Source organism: Trichosurus vulpecula, chromosome 9 (assembly GCF_011100635.1).
Source record: "Trichosurus vulpecula isolate mTriVul1 chromosome 9, mTriVul1.pri, whole genome shotgun sequence".
NCBI classification, from domain to species: domain Eukaryota; kingdom Metazoa; phylum Chordata; class Mammalia; order Diprotodontia; family Phalangeridae; genus Trichosurus; species Trichosurus vulpecula.
This window is the reverse complement of record NC_050581.1, coordinates 82,531,082-82,546,336: the sequence shown is the minus strand read 5'-3', so window position 1 is coordinate 82,546,336 and position 15,255 is coordinate 82,531,082. Positions and strand designations below refer to the sequence as shown.

At 36.5% G+C, this 15,255-nt stretch overlaps 1 protein-coding gene across 1 annotated transcript in view; it reads left to right on the top strand.

The window, feature by feature from the left end:
- Positions 1 to 15,255, top strand: part of LOC118831416 (ATP-binding cassette sub-family A member 3-like) — a 183,452-nt gene that overhangs the window by 141,252 nt on the left and 26,945 nt on the right. Inside the window, exons 20-24 of the mRNA XM_036738755.1 lie at positions 3,658 to 3,928; positions 4,114 to 4,318; positions 4,654 to 4,873; positions 5,758 to 5,916; positions 7,009 to 7,181. Coding sequence (XP_036594650.1) covers positions 3,658 to 3,928; positions 4,114 to 4,318; positions 4,654 to 4,873; positions 5,758 to 5,916; positions 7,009 to 7,181 — 1,028 coding nt within the window. The remainder of the gene's footprint in view (positions 1 to 3,657; positions 3,929 to 4,113; positions 4,319 to 4,653; positions 4,874 to 5,757; positions 5,917 to 7,008; positions 7,182 to 15,255) is intronic.

Genomic DNA, 15,255 nt, shown 5'->3' with positions numbered 1-15,255 from the left:
AGATAGCAAGACTATTTGGTTGAGGATTTCCAACATACCTCTCTTAAACCTAGATAAGTCTTACAGAAAGATAAGCAAGATAGAAATGAAAGACCTAAGTAGAATTTTATACAGGTTAGATACTCTTGATCTCTGAAAATTACTGAATGGGAATAAACGGAACATACATAAAACTCAAATGTCTGTGACACCTTTACAAGAAATGACAATATATTAGTCATAAAAACCTCATAAACAACTGCATAGAAGCAGAAATACTAGTGAGTAGAGTACCAGCCCTGGAGTCAGGAGGACCTGAGTTCCAATTTGGCCTCAGACACTTGACACACTTACTAACTGTGTGACATTGGGCAAGTCACTTAACCTCAATTGCCTTGCCTTCCCATCTCAAAAAAAAAAAGAGATACTAAATACAGCCTTTATTTAGCATAACGAAATAAACTTCAAAATAAATGGTCATATAAAAAACATTCAAACTTAAGTCTGGACTAAATAATTTAATCCTAAAAAAATGAATGATCAAAGAACAAATAATCTTCACACCAAAGTACCCACACTTGGACCATCTTTCCCCAACTGGAATATTGTACTCTGCCCCAGGGCCCATGGCCTCTAATAGGTGAGCCATTTCCTTATTTTGCCCAGGATAAGCCTCCATGCCACTACCCAGACATCTCCATATCATGCCACCATATGCATATTCCCCACCTTGTCTTCTAGCTCCCCTTTATTTGTTTTCTTGTCCCATTGGAATATAAGCTCCTTTAAGACAGGGACTATCTTCCTTGCTTTTTATTTGTATTCCAGAAGTTAGCACGATGTCTGACACAGTATACTTGATAAGGGTTTATCTAGATACTTTTTAATCTTTCTAAAAATAATAGATAATTTCATCAAAGAAAAAATCAGCAGTGAGACAAAACACCAAACTTTAGAGATGCTTCCAAAGTAGTCCTTAGGAAGAAATTTATATCTATAAACACTTCCAAACACAAAAGAGAAAGAATGGATCCATGCACCTAAAAAACTAGAAAAGCAATAAATCAAAAAACCTCAACTAAAGACAAAAATAGGAATTCTAAAAGTCAAATAAGAGATTAATAAAATTTTAAATAATAAAAAAGAGTTGACAAATAAATCAGTATTTTTAAAAAACTAATAAAGTGTGTGCTAATCTGAATTTTTAAAATGAAAAACAAATTGTCAATATTAAAATTGAAAAAAGAAATTACTAGAAATAGTTTCTCAATTATATACCAACAAAATTGACAACTGACAATTGAAATGAATGAATAATTACAAAAGTATTAAGACTGAAAGAAAGAGAGGATGTAAATAATCAGATCTCAAAAAAAAAGAAATTCAACAAGCCATAAATAGGATTCCAAAGCAAAAAAAAAAAGGGAAAAAAGCACCACATTAATTTATAAGTGAATCCTATCAATTCTATCAAAAGACAATGAATTCTAATATTACATAAACAGTTAGGAAAAACTAGGAAAATTAGGCTCCTATCCATTTTCTTCAGTGATGCAGAAAAGAATAGCAAAACCAGGGTGAAGGAAGTAAAGAGGGGGAAAAAACTAGAACTGGATCTCTATTGGATAATTATACAGAAATCTTGAATAAAATGTTAGGACAGAAGATATAGCAACACATTTAAAAGATTATACACTTTGACCATGTTGAATTTATATAAAAAATGTAGGGTTGGTTTGAAAATAAGAAAAATATAGATAATTGAAGATATTAACTTAAAATGAATAGGAATCACATTGATTTTATCAATAGATATAGAAAAGGCTTTTGACATCATCTAAAACCATTTTATATATTATACATATACATATAATATTATATATTTTGTCTATTGTATATATATATATGTATTTAATATGGCAAATAGCATCTATTTAAAACCAAAAACCAGCTTTATTTGTAAAGGAGAAATAGTAGAAGCATTTCCATTAATATCAGGGTAAAGAAAGGAGGTTCATTATTGACATTATTATTTGACATAGTTCTACAAATGCCCACTATTGCAGTAAGACAAGAAAAAGAAACTGAGGGAATAAACATAGGAAAATAAGATGCAAAATTTTTGTTGTTTGCAGATGATAGGAAGTTGTAGAAAGCCTGAGAGATTGAATGAAATTAATTTCACAATAAATTCAGGAAAGTGGCAGGTTGTAAAATAAACCAACATATATCATTGGGTTTCTATATATTACCAACAAAGCCCAACAGGAAGAGCTGGAAAGAGAAAATTCCATTCAAAGCAACTACAGAATGTATAAAATATTTAAGAATTAAATTTAAAGACACACACAAAATTATATGAATTCTACTACATTTAATATTTAGAGAAATATGAATTGCTTAGGGTTGAACAGTACCAACATAATAAAAATGATAATGTTCAATGCCATACCAATCAAACTACCAAATTATTATTTTATGTACTAGAACAAATAATAACATTTAATTTGGGGTAATAAATGATCAAGCATCTTCAGAAAAATAATCCCCCCCAAATAAGAATTGGGGAGGAAGGGCCATACCATTACCAGATCTCAAACTATTTTATAAAGAAATAATCATCAAAACTATTTGGTACTGTTTAGGAAATAAAAAAGTGAGCTGTAGAATAGGTTAAGTACACAAATTTGTGAAGCAAATGAACACAACAACAGAATATTTGATAAACTCAAAGACCCCAATTCCTCAGGTAACTCACTACTTGACAAAAATCGCTGGAAAAATTGGAAAGCAGTCTTGCAGAAATTAGGTTTAGACCATCTATTGAACAATGTATACCACATTAAGCTCTGAATAGATACATGACTTTCTATAAAACATCACAGCATAAACAAATTAAGGATACAGGGAAGGCATTAGCTTTTGAATTGATATATAGGGAGTTCTTGACAAAACATAAAATTGAGGGGATTGCAGAAGAAAAAGAAAACACAATTTTTATTACACAAAAAAGCAAAAAGCTTCTGCACAAACAAAAAGCAGTTATAATTTAAAAGGAAACTGAGGAAAAAATCTTGGAAGCAAGTTTCTCTGTTAAGTCTAATATCTAAGATATATAGAGAATGGATTCAAATATATTAGAACAAAAGCAATATAAATAGGCAGTTCTCAAAAAAAAAGCAAATTGCCAACAAATATGAGAAAAAATGCTGCAAATCAGTAAAAACAAGAGAAATGCCAATTAAAACAACTCAGGTTCCACCCCACACCCACCAACTCTTTTAATGTTTTATGATGTAGTTGATCTAGACCAGATGATTTTAAGGAACAGCTAATTGCTCTTATTGGCCCCTTACTCATCTTGGGTATAAATTCCATATTGGCCATTTTTTCCCCATTTCTAATTCAAGAACCATTTTTATTGATAGAAAAGACAAAATGAATATGAAGCAGCTCTCCCTTCTCTCTTACCAGTTATCCTCTTAGGAGGTGAGACCTGTGCCTAACATTGAAGCTGGAGTTGTCAAGGGCCATGAGAAGCCAGTGTTGGAGGGCCACCTAACCAACAGCCTCAAACATAATGTTTTACTATTGCTCAATTGGTGGACTCCTTTGTTTCCAGTTCCAGTAGGGTAAATATGCATTGTCTAAATGAATGATTTTGCTTTCTTTTTCTAGAAAACATGGAAGATCAACTGCTTTCTAAGGCAAGCGAGGGGCAAGGCTTTAATGAGCACTGCCTTGTAGCAATTTCCTTCAAACAACATGGAAATCACACATTAACCACCATTTTCTTCAACAATCAGGCATACCATACTCCTGCCACGGCAGTGACAGTGGTAGACAATATTCTATTCAAGTCTCTTTCTGGCCCACAAGCTTCCATTACTGTCTTCAATCATCCTCAGCCTCGAAGTTCCGTCCAAGCTGCAAAGGAGCAGTATTTTGGGTGTGTGTAGCTTCCCTTTTCCGGGGGTTGAGTTTTTCAAACCTCAGTACTTTACCATATGCAGCTATTTTTTAAAATTCTGTTTACATGTTATGTCCTAGAACATGGCTACTAATAGAAATTCTTTTTTTTCCCTACTAACCAAGGCTATGGTATCTCTCTTCTATCTATTCTGTCTCTTGCAGGGGCTATAATGGATTTGACATTGCTGTCAACATGCTCTATGGCATGGGCTCATTGGCCAGTACATTTTCTATCATGGCAGTTAGTGAAAGAGTCATAAAGGCAAAGCACATCCAGTTTGTCAGTGGAGTCTATGTTGTTCATTTCTGGCTGTCTTCTCTGTTGTGGGATCTCATTGTCTTCTTCATTCCCTGTTTGCTGCTGCTGGTGAGTAATGAGTATTATGTGTGGGGGTGGATTCTCCTACATATCACTAGTTTTCCCTTCGGCCAATAATATCTAGAAACTGATTCAGCAGTCTCTGTTTCTGAAGCTAATAAATACAGTGTAGGTGCTCTTTTTTGCCTTTGCTCAGTAATAGGAAGTTCACTTCCTTGGAGTTCACAGAAACAGAAGTGGTCTTATCTAGGACTAGATCCCCATATATTTTCCCCCTTGCTGCCCCAACCTCTAGGGAATCGATATCTCATTTTGCTATTCTGGGTTAATTTCTTTTTTTCTTTGATCACCACTTCTCTAAAAACTGTGTCTCTGTGCTCCAGGGGGTGTTCAAAATCTTTGATGTAAAAGCTTTCACTGAGGACAACCACCCTGCTGATATATTGCTGATGTTAATGTTGTACGGCTGGTCCATCATTCCACTTATGTACCTAATGAGCTTCCTCTTCATGGCAGGTGCCACTGCCTTCATAAGACTCATCATGTTCAACTTTTTCTCGGGAATTATCACCTTAATCATCCTCTATGTCACAAGCATCCATGGTAAGGGGATCAGCCTTTACTTCCTCCCTACAAACACATACCAAGTCATTTCTCAGGGTTAATAATGAGCAAGTAAAGAATAATCAGCTCGGTAAGGGAAAATCACTGAGCAAACCAGTCCCTTAACGTCAAATAAAGTCTATGCTTCACAAAAGTTAGACCATAGGACTAAAGCAGACCTGCTAACGTTGGTTTAGGAATGTAGGTCATTGTGATGTATGCAGCAACCCCTTCATACTGAAATCACATAAGCCAGGCGCATCACCTATAGAAAACATTTTGAGGTCAGTGTTTGGAGATTGTGTTGGCAGTTCTCCCTTAGAATTTTATTATGCAGATGTGATGAGGAAACCAAGAAAAACCAGGAGTATACCCAATATAGTACAAGGGCTGGAAATAGTTCCTGGTTTTAAGGCCAAGATTAGAGAGAACAGTGAAATTTCAAGATTTGAGACTGAGAGGATAATATTAACAGTGATAGACGCAAGGAAGTCAGAAGTAAAAACAGGTTTTGAGGGAGAAATGATGATTTCATCTTTTTTTTACATGTTGGATTTGAGATTCCAGCAGAATATCAGAAAAGAGACATCCAACAGGTCCAAGGTTTGAGGCAGGTCAGGACTGGAGATACAAATTTTAAAGTCATCTACATGGAAGTAGTAGTGGAAGCCATGGAAGTAAATAATATTTCAAAGTATAAAGAAGGTGACTTAGGGGATGGGAGGAGAAAGGAACCAGTGAAGGAACAGGGAGATAGGAGGAGATCCAGTTAAAGTCATGTCACAGTAGGAAGGAGTTTCAAGAAGAAAGTAGTCAATAGTCACAATTTACACAAAGAATCAACAACAACAAAATGATTTAATCTATACTATTTTCCTTCATAGTATTAAAATTGGAAAAACTCTCTGAACTTCTGGATAGATTATTCCTCATACTACCTAACCACAGCTTAGGAATGTGCCTCAGCAGTTTCTACAGCAACTTTGAGACCAGGAAATACTGCACCTCCTCTAATATTGCAGCCCTTCATTGTGAAATGGAAGGTGAGTATCCATCCAGCCCACCCATCCCCACTCTGACCATAGCCAATGGAAGCAATCCCTTCTGTTTACTGCTTATTTAGGAGGAGTTTGAAGGTACAGGTAAAGCTTGTTTCTCTCTCTTCTAAGGGAGCAGAGTCATCAGGGACTACTGTCAGTTTAGAAGTAACTTTTACAATGGGGGGAAATTTTTATGAAACACATTGGGCCCCATGAGAGACACGAGGTAAATTCATAGTGGTCCAAGGCTCACAGAGCAACTGAATTCAGCATTTATTAAACAGCTTTGCTTAAGACAATATGCCCTCCTGGATATTGAGAAGAAGGTTTTCTAAAAACCAAAGCATGTTAACCCTTTCAGGCCTCTAGGTCAAGGCTGAGCATTTTAGAACAATGACAAACTTGCTAGTGTCCTTGTTATCCAAAAGACTTAACCAGAGGCAGATTTTTCTCTTAACATCCTGCAAACTAGGCAGAAGGGAAAATAATAAGAATGTTAATGCATTTTTGCTGTTGAAGATTCCTAGGAGTGGTAGTTGGGCATTACAAGTTACCACGTCTGCATTCCCACTCATAAGCACTCTAAGATCCCGCTTTATTTACTATTATGGTGGTAGCTTGGAAATATTGTTAATGATAGTACTATTAAGCTCTAATATTAACCTTGGGGAGTCTTCAGTTCATATTTTTAGTTTTAGAACACCATGAAAGAGTAGAATGCAAAGAACCTTGCTACGAACAAAACTGGTATTGCAATGGTAGAAAAGAGATGAAGGAAGTTTAGGTATCTTTCCCTTTCAGAAACCTAATATTGACTTTTTTGTACATAGTCTAAAACCCTTCTCAAAACATTTACTTCTTCCATGGACCCAGCCCAGCATCACCATATTGAATGTTCCATACAGATGAGGGAGAATGAGGATGGGATAGAGGTGAATTAATGTCGTTGCAGTGAATGATTTGCCTTGCTCTCTCAAAGTCATTTAGGTCCCTCTTTGGGAAATGACATGGGAACCTTTCTTAACTACAGTAACTAAACATTGTGAAAGAATCTCAAGGTTTTAAAATAAATATAATTCCTTTCAATATCCCCAGATATAAAGTATGAAGATGATTTCTATGCATGGGAAAGTCCAGGAATTGGAAGGTTTATGACCTCACTGATTGTCTCTGGCTTTGTTTTCCTCATGCTGCTTTTATCCATTGAGACCAACTTTCTCTGGAAACTGAAATTACTTATAAGTCACCTCTTTAGGACTCGGAATTGGGTGAGTAACTAAATATGAAATTTAGAGATGACCTAATAAGGTTTCTTTCCCATTCAACTTTAGGCCAGATAAAGAAGCTACTTCCACACTCTCCTTTTCCTGAAGGGGAGGAAACTCTCTTTTGCTCACTGTATTATAGTTGGGAACTATTTGAGTTAAACTCCTTTTCATAGATTAAACTGCAAAATTATAAGAACATGAAAATGACACTTGATCGTAGATATGATCTCCAATTTCATTTTCTATGACTGTCCTCATTAGAAGCTAAGCTACATCAGTCGGTCAGTCAAAAATTATATATTAAGTCTTGTTCTATGCCAGGCACTGTGTGCTGTAAGCACTGAGGATAGAAAGAAAGGCAAAAATATCCCTGCCCTCAAGGAACTCACATTCCATCAGGGATACAACAGGTAAATAACTCAACACATACAACATTTATACAGAGTAGATGGAATGTAACCTCAGAGGGGAAAGTACTAGTAGTTGGGGGAACTGAAAGAGGCCTCTTGTAGAAGATGGAATTTGAGCTGTCTTGAAGGAAACCAGAAAAACTAAGAGGTAGAGATAAGGAGAGAAAGCATTCTAGGTATGGGTAACAGTGCCTCATCACCGAGATGGGGGATGGAGCATCATGTACAAGGAACAGGAAGCAGACCAGTGTAGAGAGGACTTGGAAGGGAGTAAACTGTATGGAAACTAGAAAGGTTGTTTAGCAGCAGTGAAGGCAGGTGCAGGCCTCAAGTCCCCTTAGCTTCTTACTCTGCTGCTTTAGGGAGTTTATATTAATCAAAACATGAGTACCATCACAGTCACTTAAAGCACCCATTTCAACAGAAATTCTATTCTCTGCCTTAATTTAAGGAGTTAAAACAATTACTATTAAAGCTTAAAATCACACTAAGACGTTCTGGACACCTTGTATTTATTTATCTCTAGCCAACCTCTGTGGCTGAGACAAAATACAAATTACCAGAAATGTTTAGGTAAAGAAGTTAGCAAAAAAAGTTAGTATCTAATAACCGTCACACATCAGGAAGGAAAAATGGAGAAAGACCTGACCTTTTCTTTGAACTTCCCTAAGTCTTTGAGGAGATGGTATGTCAAATGGCCTCATTGGGAGTCTTCTGCACCTAGGTTCCTCTGGGGCTAGTGGTCCTCCTCCCTCCAGTTTCTCCCCCTTCTCTGCCCCAGCTCTCCAGGTCCTTAATCCTTCCCTTCTACAATGTCTACATCTCCCTCTTCCTCTCTTTCCTCTTCTCTCCTCCTTGTGTTCCTCACAGGAACTGACTAGAATGACTCTCTAGGTTCTCAGGCACAAAACTGCTTTTTTAGAAAAGGCCCGGAGAGTGACCAGGTTTCTTCAGCCAATATCACAGCAGCTCCTGTGCAACATTACTCCCTTTCATCCAGTGGCTTTCAAGGATTTCTAAATTGATCAAGGATTTTCCCCACTTAGTATAAAGCATAGAAATGGTAATTGATTCAGTAGAGATTCTTAGGCCACATTTACATCTCTCATTGATTTATTCATTGCTCTCACCTGACATTTATCAGAGCATAATGTCACTCTAAGTAGAGCAGGGTAATTGATTGGCTCACCAATTCCAGCCCAATTATGAAGAGTTTTAAATACCAAACACAGGACTTTCTATTTGATCCCGGAGGCAATAGTGAGCAACTGGAGTTTATTGAGTAAGAGTGACATGGTCCAGCCTATACTTTAGGAAAAACCACTTTGACAACTGAGTGAAGGATAGATTGGAATGGGTAGAGACTTGATGTAGAAAGACCAACCAAAAGACTGTTGCATTAGTAAAGGCAAGAGGTAATGGAGGTTTTAAACTAGGGTGGTGTCTGTATAAGTGGAAAGAATGGAATGTAGATGAAAGAAGTTGTAAAGATAGAAATGACACAATTTGGCAACAAATTGGTAATGTGGGGTGAAAAAGAGTGAGGAGTCAAATATCACCCTCGTGTCCTTGAGCCTTGGTGTCTTGGAGAATGGTAGTGCCCCCAGACAGTGGTAGGAACATTAGGAAGAGAGAAGGTTTCGGGAGCAAACATAACAAGTTCTGTTTTAGACACACTGAACTTGGGGTGCCTTGGAGACATGTAGTTCAAGAATTTCAAAAGTTAGTAAGTGTTATGAGACTGGAGTTCAGGAGAGAGCCTGGACTTGGCTATACAGATCTGAGAATTATTTGTATAGAGATTACAACTGAATCCAAAGGAAGTAATGAGATCACCAACCAAAAGAGTATAGAGGGGGAAAAAGAAGAGGGCTCAAGAAAGAGCCATAAGCAACATTCCTTGTTAGTGGTAATTACATAGATGACTAATCAACAGAAAGAGCCTCTGAGAAGGAGCAGTCTGACACGTAAAAGGAGTGTCACAAAAACCTAAAGGAGAGTGTTCAGAAGGAGATCCACAGTATCAAATGCTACGGAGAGGTCAAAAGAGATGAAGATAGAGAAAAGACTCTTAAATCTGCCAATTAAGAGATGTGAGCCAGAGGTAAAGGATCTCAAGATGCAGAATAAGAGTTCCATAGCCAATGTGTTATTTTGTGGGGTCATGTATATTTGTTTTAAAAAACTTTGTTTTTCACAACATGACTGTTATGGAAGTGTTTTGCATGACTGCACATGTATAACCTATGTTGAATTGCTTGCCTTCTCAATGAGAGTGGGTAGGGAGGGAGGAAGGGAGAGAATGTGGAACTCAAAGTTTTAAAAATGAATGTTAAAAATTGTTTTTACATGCAACTGGGAAATAAGATATACAGGGAATAGGGTATAGAAATCTATCTTGTCCTACAGGAAAATAGAAGGGAAAGGGATAAGAAAAGGGGGAGTGGGTGATAAAAGGGAGGGCAGGTTGAAGGAAGGGGTAATCAGAATTCATGCTGTCTTGGGGTGGGGGAGGGGAGAGATGGGGAGAAAATTTGGAATTCAAAATCTTGTGGAAGTGAATGTTGAAAACTAAAAATAAATTAATTTTTTTAAAAAAACTTTATTTCTCTGCCCCTCCTCCAAGTTGGAAGATTGGGATAGGTAGCAGGGAAAGGGAGAATAGAGATAAGGTAGCCAAAAGAAAAAAGGAGATTTTTAGACATCTTTTTTTTAATGCAAAGAAGAGAATAGAAGTAAGGCCAGAAAGAAGCACAGACATGTAGGACAAGCTGAACTTTTAAAAATGCTTTTTATAAAAAGATACTTTTTAAAAACAGCAGTCTGTATATAATAGAGACCCACAGTTTCACATACAAATCTCTTTTTCTGTTCTATCTTGAACATGTCCATTTTCTTTTGTGTTTGTTAAGTTCAGAATAAAAAATTTGTAAACTAAATAGTATAATGCAGAAAATTCCATAATAATCTGCACATAAATCAAGGGCATCCTTGATGAGGATATTAAATGAGAACTGAAAGGCTTTCAAAAGTGATGTTCATAAATGACAGATTGTAGACAATATCTTTACAACCACATTTACATGTTTGGAAATATATGAGTTTAAGATAATTGAGAGGATAGTTTCAAAGAAACCTGTGAAATTTTATATGAATACAAAGTGAAGTGAGCAGAACAAGGAAAACAATTTGTACTATAATAACAACACTGTAAAAATGAAGTTTTTGAAAAACTTAAAAACTCTGATCACACATTGATCTACCATAATTCCTGAGGACTAGAGATGAAGAATGCTACCCATTTCCTGAAAGAAGCGATGGACTCAAGATGCAGAATGAAACACACATTTTTGGACATGGCCCGTAGGGTAGTACGAATTTCATCCTTTGAAAATTGCCTGTTCGTATCCTTTGACCATATATCCATCAGAAAATGACTCTTGGTCTTATGAATTTAAAACAATTTTTAATTTATCCTGGAAATGAGACCCTTATCAGAGAAATTTATGCAAAGATGCTTTCCCAGTTACCTGTTTTACTTCTAATTTTAACTACACTAGATTTATTTCTGAAATACTTTTCCACTTTTATGTAATCAGAATTCTCCATTTTTTCTGTGATCGCTGTCACTTTAGTTATGAAGTCTTCTTCTTTCTATATATCTGAAAGGTAATTTCTTCTTTGCTGTTCCAGGTTGCTCAGTGGATAAAGTGCTAGACCTGGAGTAAGAAAGACCTGAATTCAAATGCAGCCTCAGACACTTACTGTCTGTGTGACCCTGGGCAAGTCACTTAACCTGTTTGCCTCAGTTTCCTCATCTGCAAAGTGGGCATAATAATGGCACTTATCTCCCTGGATTGTTCTGAGGATCAAATGAGATGATAATTGTAAAATGTTTAGCACAGTGCCTGGCACTGTTCTGTATAGATGTTAGCTATTATTATTAATTTGCTTGTGAGGTCATTTTTATGTCTAAGTCATATATCTATTTGGAGTTTGGCTTGTTATACAGTGTGAGTGGCCAACACCCCATTTCTACCAAACTGCTTTCCAGTTTTCCCAACAGATTTTGTCAAGTAATGAGCCTGTCTCTTACTAGCTGAGGTTTTAGGGTTTACCATACATTATATACTACATGTTTGTTTGCTTTTGGATGGTGTGTGCCTAATCTGTTTCACTGATTAACCTTTCTGGTTTTTTAACTAATTTTTTTTTCAGAAATCTACCTTCTCTTCCTCCCACCTCCCCACCTTTCATTGAAAAAAAAAAGAAAAACAAAACCCTTGTTACAAACATGTAAAGTCAAACAAAATAAATTCTCTACACTGGCTATGTCCAAAGAAAATATGTCTCAATCCTCTCTGAGTCTATCTCCTCTCTATCAAGAGATAGATAGTATGTTTCATCACTAGTCCTCGGGAATCATGGTTGGTCATTATGTTGATCAGAGTTCCTAAGTCTTTCAAAGTTTTGTCTTTATAATATTGTTGTTACTGTATAAATTGTTCTCTTGCTTCTGCTTGCTTCACTCTGCATCAGTTCATATAAATCTTCTCAGGTTTTTCTTAAACCATCCCTTTCATCATTTTTATAGCACAATAGGATGCAATGAGAGACCTTGGCCCTTTTAAGCTAGGTCTTTTCAGGTTCTCACTCTGACTGAGGCAACGCCTATTTGGAAGCCATCTCCAGTTGTCCTGATCAATATCTGGCCACTGGACCCAGATGGCTGTAGAGGAGAAAGTGAGGCTGGTGACTTTGAATGAAGGACAAATCACAATACCACATAGCATTCTATGACATTCATATACCATAACTTGTTCAGTCATTCCTTAATTGATGAGTATCACCTCAGTTTCCAATTCCTTGCCACTGAAAAAGTTTTGTACATCTTTAATTAGAGTTTGTTTTGCTTAGGATTAATATCTGCCTTCTTTTACCTTCCCTCTTTGTCCCCACCCTTTTCTTCCCCCTTTTCTCCCATTGCACAGATGAGTAAAAAGTATTTCTGTAACAATCTATGAGTGTATGTATTTTCTTCCCTTTGACTAGTTCAGATGAAAGGGAGGCTATGTCACCTACTTATCTATTTCCTCTTTGTTTGTAAGAACTTCTGCTTGGCAGCCCAATTATGTGAGATAATTCTCCATCCTTCTCCCTCCCTCTGCCCTCAATGTATTCCTGTTTCTTTTCTGTTTTTCTTTTAAGATCATCAAAACATCCCTCTGTAACTTCTGATGATGATAGGGTTCTGAGTGAACACATATATCATCTTCCCATATATGAATTAAGCAGTTTATCCTTTTATTATTGTTCATTCATGTTTACCTTTTATGTTTCTTTTAACTCCTGTGTTTAAACTTCAAAGTTTCTACATAATTCTGGTTTTTCCATCAGGAATACCTGGAAGTCCTCTATTTCATTTATGATCCATTTTCCCCCATGTAGGGTTATACTCATTTTGCTGGGAAATGCATTCTTGATTGTAAGCCATTCTTTGCCTTCTGGAATACCATATTCTAAACTCTCCAGTCCTATATAGTAGTGACTACTACGTGTTCTGTGATGTTAGCTATGTGTAACAACAATGCTTCTTGCTGCTACTGTGGCTGTGTAAGGCCAGTAACACCAGCACACAGGAGGGCTGCTAACACAGGTTCTTTGATCTGCTTTTCTAAGGAAAGCAACTTTAAGGGGTTTATAATCTCACTTTAATTAAACATACATACATATATATATGCATATTTGTATATATATATGTGTATATATATATATATATATATCATTCACTTAGTTCTGGGGAAAAAGTCAGCATGCTGAACTTCAGAGAAAACACAAACAGAAATTACATAAACAGAGCAGAATAACACAAATCAGCAGACAGGCTTCTAGCCGTCTGTCTAAGACATTACATACATAGCTACCAGAGAGAGAAGTACCAACATCTGGATTTTTCAAAGCCGGGGGGCTCCAATGGCTACCCAGAGTCTTGTCTGGTCAAATCACATGACATTCTTCCAGTGAGTGAGCCCCAAGCAAAATGCTAACCTCAGAGCATATATACACTTCTTCAGAGTCAGAGGGCATCACAACCACGAGACTCAAACCCATGTGACCTAGGCCTTCCCGTGACTTAAGCCGGTCATCAAAGACTCGCGATTCAATCAAAGACTCTTGATTGAAACAAAGGTAAGATTCAAAGGTAGTTGATTGCCTTAGTGCTGAGAAGTGCTCCAAAACGAAAGACAACAAAAATCCCCCTTTGCCCGCCGTTACACTATGGCTTCTTGGTACACGGATTCCTACTTGCTAGCTTGCTGTTAGCACTACTTACTTTTGACCTGGAAGCTGTGGATTTTGATTTTAATGATCCCGGGGGTTTTCATTTGGGGGTTTATTTCAAGAGGTGACCAGTGAATTATTTCTATTTCCATTTTGCCTTCTGGTCCCAAGAGATCTGAACAGTTTTCGTTTGTGGTTTCTTGAAACATTGCTTCTAATTCTTTTTTTAGTCACGGCTTTCAAGTAGTTCAGTGATTCTTGAATTTTTTCTTCTTAATCTGTTTTCCAGGTCAGTTATTTTTGCTGTAACATATCTTACATTTTCTTCTATTTTTTTCAGTCTTTTGACTTTGTTTTAAAATTTCTTGTTGTTTCATAGAGTCATTAGCTTCTATTTGGTCCATCATAATTTTTAGAGATTTTGTTGCTTGGGCAAAAGTTTGTATATCTTTTACCAAATTGTCCATTCCCTTTCCAAATCTTTATTCTATAGCTCTCATTTCTTTTCCATTCTTTCCTCTAGCATTTAATTTATAAAAAAATTTTTTTTAATTTTAATACCTGCTTTATGACTTCTATGACTTCTACTTAAACTTGTGCCCAAAGTCTGTTTTTTGTTGAGGCTTTGCTTGTAGATATTTTTGGAGTCATTCTCTTCTAAATTTATGTCTTAAGTGTCCCTATCACCATAATCACTTTTTATAGAGGGATTTTTTTCATTTTTTTGAGTCTACTTGCTGACTTCAAACTTAATGTTATTGCTAGGATCTACACATTTAAGAAGGAAATATCTGGTCTGACCTTGTGCCATCTCAGATCCTGTTGCTGCTTTCTTAGGGTGTTGAGTTTTGTGTTATTCCATAATCTCAAGACTCAGTTTGGAGAGTAGCAAACTTTCAGGTCTCACAAAGCAGTCTGATCTAGGGGAAGTCTAATCACTGCCTCCTGTCCCTACCCTTGCCCCGCAACTGCCACTGCGCCTCGAGTCTAAGCTTGGTAAGTTCCAGACACCAGGTATTATTTAAATGTTAGCTATTATTATTAAGGAACTCATAGTCTAATTGAAGGAGATAACATTAAAATGACTCTGTACAAACAAGATCTATACAGGGCAAATTAGAGATGATCAACAGGGAAGGCACTGGCACTTAGGGGGATCAGGAAAGACTTACAAGTTACTTTTTGAGCAATTGAACCAATCAACACTTGCAGTAAAAGTTTATTTACTATCCATTTCATTTCCATTTTCTTTCACTGCCTTAAATAAACTTGGAACTTTTGTCTGAATGGCTGTTCTAGTAAAGAGAAATGTTTTTTGATTGCAATCATTAACCCATGCAGCTAAAAGATACTTCATTTCTATCACTATGATATTTCTGTTC